At 52.1% G+C, this 8,357-nt stretch overlaps 1 protein-coding gene across 1 annotated transcript; it reads left to right on the top strand.

The window, feature by feature from the left end:
• The first annotated feature begins 1,627 nt into the window (after nt 1–1,627).
• LOC136467473 (probable methyltransferase PMT15) lies at nt 1,628–5,711 on the top strand. Its single transcript, XM_066466189.1, has 6 exons — nt 1,628–2,482; nt 3,683–3,893; nt 3,996–4,293; nt 4,413–4,811; nt 4,987–5,064; nt 5,170–5,711. The coding sequence occupies exons 1-6, from the start codon at nt 1,739–1,741 to the stop codon at nt 5,390–5,392; spliced, it is 1,953 nt and encodes a 650-aa protein (XP_066322286.1). The 5' UTR covers nt 1,628–1,738; the 3' UTR covers nt 5,393–5,711.
• Nucleotides 5,712–8,357: the final 2,646 nt, after the last annotated feature.

The following is an 8,357-nucleotide window of genomic DNA, read 5'->3' as shown; positions in this document are numbered from 1 at the left end:
AGAGGAACGGGTACAAAGTCCCGTCAGTACGCATGGCCACCGTACCGTACGTGCCAGATTCAGAGCAATGAGAGAGCAAGGCACGAAGGTAGGAAGGGAGGAAGACGCAAACATGAGTACATGTCCGCACCTCATGCAACCAATGAGGACGAGCTCCTTTTCGCTCCAACTGGGTCTCCGGCTACAGGGGTCAGGGTAGCAGTACAGCTGAAGCCGAGGAGAAGAAGGCGATGCCCGTGTGGTTCAGACCGTTGGGGTCGACGATCCCTTTCTGTCCCCTGGCGCTGGCCGTTGATTGGCCTACAGCTAGGCTAATGTGCGTCGGCTCAATGATTACCGTGGTGGTATCCGCTACTGCTGCCTTTCTAGGGTCGCTTTGGGCGGTACCGTCGCGGTCGAAGTAAAAAAAGGACTCGTTCGCCCTGTTTGCCGCCTCGGGTTCAGTCAGACTTATTCAATCAATAAATAGTATTTTTTTCTTACAATAAATCAATATCAGCTAGCCCAAACCAGTCCATAAATCAACCAGCCAACACGTCTGTTGACGCCGACCTGCAGGCGCTACTGTAGATGTGGGCACTGCGGCCTGCGGCAGTGTACAGAGAGCACAGGTACCGTACACAGTTGATGGGGGGCTGGAGGTGGAGCGTGTGCCGCTGCAGTGCACGCGAGCCAGGCGGACCCGACCCACGTGCGCCAGCATCCCGCCTCGTCCCTTTGCCCTGCTAGGTGCGACGTCACGATGGCAACCAGATTTAGGCCGTACCACTGCTTCGTAGATCTTCTTCATTTAGCCATTGTTTATAGTTTTGCCTCGGCGAATGTTTCCAAACCAGCGTCACGCCTCCTTTTCATTTCCTCCAAGGGGGTCAGTAAAGACAAACAGAGAATCGTGAGGAAGATGACATGTATGCTGTTCGTTTGGCTCTGACTTATCATAAATAATCATAAATTTTCAATCAAAACAGTATTTTTTTTTACATAAACTAACTAAACTAACTAGTAATACCTCCTCACGAACCAGCCAACCGGCCCACGAGCGCCGAGATTGGAGTGGCGTCACGGGCTCAACATTCACTCCTCCGTCTCCTAGATGCGGGTGCAAACACGATGCAGCTTTTTAAAGGTAGTACGCGTACAACCTTCCTGTACTAGTAACTCTAGCACGAGTACGGTATTTCCGATGCAATGCAATGTTTGCTCATGTCACAGTCTAAGTGTAGGTGTACCAGTACTCGCAGTCGTATCTCCAGCTCAGCTGGAGCCACCGCCACGCACCGCGACCTCCAGTAAGGCCCCGTTTAGATCCAATTTTTTTTTTGAATTTTAGCTGCCGTAGCACTTTTGTTTGTATTTGATAATTAATGTCTAATTATAGACTAATTAGATTCAAAAGTTTCGTCTCGGATTTCTCACCCAACTATATAATTAGTTTTTTTATCTACATTTAGTACTAAAATTCAATATGACAAGTACTGCTTAAAATTTTTTGAAATCTAAACGGGCCCTAAATGTCTTCGGCGCCAGCCTAATCGACTGATCTACTCCTAGCTGCACCCGTCCCGTCCGCCGTCGCGTCGCCATCCAAATCAAATACTCCTGGCACTAAAACCCACAACCACGCTGCTCATGCCCAGGAAAGCACGCTCTTAGCAGCAGCACTCCCCACTGGGACTGGGAGCGGCAGCCGGCACGAGGAGGCAGGAGCAGTGCGAGTGAGGGGCAGACCGCAGACGCCATGGGGGTCCGCTCGGCGGCCACGAAGCTGCACGTCCCGCCCTCCGCCGCCCGCGGCGGCCGCCCCACGTTCCTGCCGCTCGTGGCCGTCATCCTCCTCTGCTCCGCCTCCTACCTCATCGGCGTCTGGCAGCACGGCGGCTTCGCCTCCTCCCCATCCGAGTCCCCCGCCGTCTCCATCGCCACCTCCGTCGCCTGCACCACCAACACCGCCGCCGCCACCCCGAAGAGGAGAACCCGGTACGCCCAGTCCCGCTCGGGCTCCCCGCCCCTCGACTTCTCCGCGCGCCACGCCGCGGCCGCCGGCACCGCCTCCTCCTCCTCGGCAGCGCCGCGGACGCGGAGGTACCCGGCGTGCGCGGCCAAGTACTCCGAGTACACGCCGTGCGAGGACGTGGCGCGGTCGCTTCGGTTCCCGCGGGACCGCCTGGTGTACCGGGAGCGGCACTGTCCGGCGTCGGAGCGGGAGCGGCTGCGGTGCCTGGTGCCCGCGCCGGCCGGGTACCGGGCCCCGTTCCCGTGGCCCGCCAGCCGCGACGTCGCCTGGTTCGCCAACGTGCCGCACAAGGAGCTCACCGTCGAGAAGGCGGTGCAGAACTGGATCCGCGTCGACGGGGACAAGCTGAGGTTCCCCGGCGGCGGGACCATGTTCCCTAACGGTGCCGACGCCTACATCGACGATATTGGGAAGCTCATCCCACTCCACGACGGCTCCATCCGCACCGCGCTCGACACCGGATGCGGGGTAATTAGTAGACAGACACTCTCGCTCAACTCGTTAGTTGTTAGCTACAGAAATAAGTGGATTTGGTCGAAAATGGGTCGACTGAATTAGATTGCAGAATTTAATTTGAGACATTCCAATCAAGCATTGACTTGAGAAGGGTAGTCTCTTGCTGATTTGGGGAGGGGGAAAACCCCGTACATTTTCAGCACACAGCACTTGTTCCTACGTGAAAATAGTATGCAGCAGTACTGGTTTAAAAACGTGCCTAGTTCAAATTCCAGACAGCATTGGATTATATTGGAGAAGCTTAGTTGTCCTGTCAGTCGATTTTATTGAGTTCAGCCACCATTTCGTGAGTACAGTAGCTAGAGTACTATCGCATCTCCCAACGGACAAATCGAGTAGTATATGTTTTCTCGGTAATACTAGAGTGGCAGAGTAGATGTTCTCTAGGCCGCGTTTAGTTGCATGCAGAATTGGCGCCGGGCGACTTCCTGTAGCACTGTAGCACACTGTAGTATTTCGTTTGTATTGGGTAATAATTGTCCAATCGTTGACTAATTAGGCTTAAAACGTTCGTCTCGCAAAGTACAACCAAACTGTGCAATTAGTTTTTAATTTCATCAACATTTAGTAATCCATACATGTACCACAAGTTTAATGTGATGGGGGATCTTCTTTTTGCATAGTACCAAATTCAGGAGTTTTGGCCAACTAAACATGGCCCTAGTAGAATGTAGAATTAGGTGGTGTTTGGATGGGCCTCCTAAATTTTCTCTCTAATCGAATATTTTACACGTACGTAGAGTATTAAATATAGATTAATTATGAAACTAATTATATAATTTGCGACTAATTTACGAGACGAATCTTTTAAGTCAAATTGGTTCATGATTTGACAACATGGTACTACAGTAAACATGTACTAATGATGGATTAATTAGATTTAAAAAATCGTCTCGTAGAGTACTAACGGATTATGTAATTTATTTTTTATTAGTATCCAAACACCCCATACAACGTCCTCTTACCTCCGAAGTTTTAGTCACTCCATCCAAACACCACCTTAACTACTGCTAAATTCTCGTGTCATCCGAAGTTCCGAGCAGCGCTGCTTGTGCGCACAAATGTCGACATTCTGTTTAACGTAAAAAGGCAGCGGGAGAAAGTGTGACCAAGTGCTCATGTGTATGTACTCTGCTCTGCTTCTTTGTGCAGGTGGCGAGCTGGGGCGCGTACCTGCTGTCGCGGGACATCCTGGCCATGTCGTTCGCGCCGCGGGACTCCCACGAGGCGCAGGTGCAGTTCGCGCTGGAGCGCGGCGTGCCGGCCATGATCGGCGTGCTCGCGTCCAACCGCCTCACCTACCCGGCCCGCGCCTTCGACATGGCGCACTGCTCCCGCTGCCTCATCCCCTGGCAGCTCTACGGTACGCACGCACGCACGGCCTCTGTGACGACTCTCTCTGTTGAAACGCACGCTTCATTTTAGCTCAGCACTCAGTACGTACCGATCGAATGCGGACGTGCAGATGGGCTGTACCTGATCGAGGTTGACCGCGTGCTGCGTCCCGGAGGGTACTGGATCCTGTCCGGGCCGCCAATCAACTGGAAGACGTACTGGAAGGGGTGGGAGCGGACCAAGGAGGACCTCAACGCCGAGCAGCAGGCCATCGAGGCCGTCGCCAGGCGCCTCTGCTGGACCAAGGTCAAGGAGGCCGGCGACATCGCCGTCTGGCAGAAGCCCTACAACCACGCCGACTGCAAGGCCTCCCGCAAGGCCTCCAAGTCCCCGCCCTTCTGCTCGCGCATGGACCCCGACGCGGCATGGTTGGTACCCACACGTTTGATCTTTGATGCATCGTACGAGCTTAAATAAGCTGTAGATAGATGTGCCGTCCATGCATACTGTAGCTGTAATCGATTATGATCTGCACGGACGGACGCAGGTACGACAAGATGGAGGCCTGCATAACGCCGCTACCGGAGGTCTCTAGCGCCAGGGACGTCGCCGGCGGCGCGGTGAAGAAATGGCCGCAGCGGCTCACGGCGGTGCCGCCCAGGGTCTCCCGTGGCACCATCAAGGGCGTCACGGCCAAGTCGTTCGCGCAGGACACGGAGCTGTGGCGGAAGAGGGTCCGGCACTACAAGTCGGTGATCAGCCAGTTGGAGCAGAAGGGGCGGTACCGCAACGTGCTGGACATGAACGCGCGCCTGGGCGGGTTCGCCGCGGCGCTGGCGATGGCCGGTGACCCCCTGTGGGTCATGAACATGGTCCCGACCGTGGGGAACACCACCACGCTCGGCGCCATCTACGAGCGCGGGCTCATCGGAAGCTACCAGGACTGGTGAGTTCGTTCGTTGCGCATGTATGCATCCATACGTACATGGATGGTCCTTGTCGTCCTTCCACCAGCGGCGTAGCGGTGATTGATGAATGGCGACGGTGTGTCGGTGGCGCGGTTGTGCTTGTGCGACGGTCGGTTAAGGTTTCGCGATCTCACTCTGCTGCCTTCACTGCAGGTGCGAGGGCGTGTCTACCTACCCGAGGACCTACGATCTCATCCATGCGGATTCGGTGTTCACCCTGTACAAGAACAGGTAAATCACCAGTTGACGAACCTGATATGCATCAGGCAGGCAGGAAGACGCAGGAACTGATGCATTTTGGTATGTTGTTGCCTGGTTCTGCTTTGCTTTTGCAAGGTGTGAGACGGACCGCATCCTTCTGGAGATGGACAGGATCCTGAGGCCCAGGGGCACGGTGATCATCAGGGAAGACGTGGACATGCTGGTGAAGGTCAAGAGCGTAGCGGACGGGATGAGGTGGGAGAGCCAGATCGTCGACAATGAAGACGGCCCGCTCGTCAGGGAGAAGATCCTCCTGGTTGTGAAGACGTATTGGACTGCCCAGGACCAAGACCAGTAGCAGGACTTGTCAAGTAAAATCCTCAATGTTGATAAGCATTTTTCATGTTTCGATTTGGATCGCCATTTCTAGCTCCTTGAGCTAGTGGTCTCTTAACTGTTTCTGTTTGCTGTTCATTTGGACGGTACTTGCTCAGCTAGGGGGAAGATGGAAGGGTAGGCAGTAAACCCTGGCCCCTGCAAAGTTTTTTTTTTCTTCAATTGCCAAATTGTGCCAAGTGGTAAATAGGAGTCATTGTTGCGAGTCATCGCGGATAAGCACAACTGGGTTCATTCTAGTCATTGTTGTATGTAATCTTTTTTTTATTCTTATTAGCCTCTGCTGTGTGTGTGCTGGATTCAAGATTCAAGATTTATTTACGATATGAAAGAACACTGCTCTGTGCTCTGGTCCCAAATTATGGAGAGGAAGGCCCCAACAGTCGTGACGGCTAAATGGGGCCCGGAATGAATTGGTCCAGACACATTTTGACAGGACAGTAGGCCATCTAACAGGTCTCTCTGGTCTCTCACCATGCTGTATTGCTGTTGGACTGCGCGAAGTGTCCAATAGCATACAACTCATCTGGGGATACTTTATGGAGGCTAGCACGCCGACAGATGATTCTAAGATCTACTGATATCAGCAGCCGAGTCTCTTTAGCAGGGCTTCTGCTCGGCTTCAGCTCCGGCTTCTGCAGGAGTTTCAGTTTCGGCTCCTGCAGGAGCTGTGTCAAACATCTGTTTTGGAAAGGGCTTCGCATGGAGAGCCGATCAAGATCCGGAGCCATTTTTTGTCTACATAGGAGAAGCCTTAAAAACGAGCTTCGCGCGGCTCCTTACTGTGGGTTCACGTCGTCTAATGCGAAGGAGCCATTTTGCCAAACATTTTTCAGAACGGCTTCAGCTCCTCCAGAGGAGCTGCTCCTTCAGAGAAGCTAGAGCCGGAGCCATTTTCAGAGGAGCCAGAGCCCTGCCAAACATGCCCTAAGTTTCAGCAGTTTTGCGGTAACCAGTTAATTTATCCGGTGGTTATTGGCTATTTTCAGTAATGCTGGATTATGTCTTTCATCAAACAAAAAAAAATGCTGGATTATATCTTGTTGGTGGAGTACATTTAGTGGGCCGCGTTTTGAAGCCCACATAACCTCATTACCATATTAAGGGCTTGCTTGGGTTTATCATGCTGCTGTGCCAAGATTTCATCCCAAACAAGCCCAAAAAGATCAGCGGTTTGCACTTTGCACGCTTCACTGGTTGAGCAGAAATGTGAAGAATTTGGGACAATCACAGTTTGCAAATCCGGAAAACAGCGTCAACTCCTCCATGAGCTCCATTGCCCTCTTCGGCGAGACACCATTGTGTACTTGACAATGTTAGTGCCGTTTATTTGTCCACCAACCCCGTTCAGCACCAACGGACTAAGTATGTGGAGATTGATCTACACTTTGTTCGTAACCGCGTCGCGTTTGGAGAAGTTCAAGTTCTTCATGTCCCTACGACATCCCAGTACGCCGACATCTTTACCAAGGGCCTGCCGACATCCGTCTTCGTGGAGTTTAGGTCCAGTCTTAATGTTCGCGGTGCTCCCAGTTCCGACTGCGGGAGAGTGTTAGATTGTAAACGTGCCTCGGCCCATGGGCCTGCCATACCCGGATCCCCATCGTGCCTATATGTACACAACATTGGTTCATGAATAATACATCACGTATTCCACAATTCCTATTACGCTTTCACTGAAGACAAAGAAAGGCGACTTTTTTTTTGTCAAACCGAAAACTGAATTTCAGTAAAAAGAACTTCACTTGGATAACAACTTACTCAAAGAGCGGCAGGCTTGAAAATTGTTCAAAGTGAATGACTTCATTAAGTGCAAACTACTGCTGGGACAACTCACAAGTTGCACTTGTTGCTTCAAGGGTGTGAGACGAACGAGAGGAGTCCGAGGTTTGAGTTGACTAATCTCTGGACGAGTCTAGCCATGAAGGATGATCCGTATGATCAAGCCAATCTATCCCTTCAGCTACATGCAACCCTCCGCAACTTGCACTGGTCACTTTGTTAGACACCAAGCTTTCAGAAAAGGACAAATGAGACAGTATCTTGTAAGAGATGCTTGCTAGAGGATGGATTAATGGGCGATGACCTGAATCTATGTTTGTTATTACGACGCTGTGCATGCTGCATTACTGATGGCTGTGTGCTTGGCTGCTCTGCTAGTTGTTTCATCACTGGACTTTGCTATTTGGTTGATAATAACTAGTCCATCGTACGCGCCCTCGCGTGCGCCGGCAAATCATCTGGATAAGACGCAGGTAAAAAATATATTTAATATTTGCATGGAAACAATATTAGGAGTTTAATGTAGATATGTCATGCACAAAAACTGAAAGATTAGAGCCTTTTTTATATGGTGCAGGACACATCTACTCTGCATACTTTTGAAATCATGTATGCGTGGTAATCATAGACACGGCATTTCCAGATCATACACATATCTGAATTTCGCACCAGGGCGTTTATTGATTTACCCCCATATCAAGTGCCGATGCAACTGGCAAAAAATAAATAAAATACATACCGATGGAACCGGTACTAGGTATACCAAATCGACAAACCAAGTATAAGATTTTACCAATAAGATGGTCGTAGGGACCGTCGGGCAGCGGCGTGAGCGAGGACGGCCAACCCTAGGGCATGTGACGGCATCGTAGGCGAGGGCAGCCAGCTCTACGGCTCGTCGCGGCCTGGGGAGTGATGTCGGCCAGCCCTAGCTCCTGGCAAGGAGGCGGCAAGGATCAGGCCTGCCAACCCTAGGGCACGGCATGGTGGCGGCGCAGGTGAGGATGGCCGTTGCGGGAGGAGAGACGGAAGAGCCGATGAGGAACCGTGGAAAGAAGGGGGCGCGGGATGGACGAGCGGGAGCGCTCGAGCTCGGAGGAAACCGGAGGTTGGCGACGGGCGAGCGGAGGACCGAGGAGGCGAGA

This window comes from Miscanthus floridulus, chromosome 7, assembly GCF_019320115.1.
Source record: "Miscanthus floridulus cultivar M001 chromosome 7, ASM1932011v1, whole genome shotgun sequence".
Classification (NCBI taxonomy): Eukaryota; Viridiplantae; Streptophyta; class Magnoliopsida; order Poales; family Poaceae; genus Miscanthus; species Miscanthus floridulus.
The sequence above is the reverse complement of the archived record's forward strand: the minus strand, read 5'-3'. Positions and strand labels throughout refer to the sequence as shown.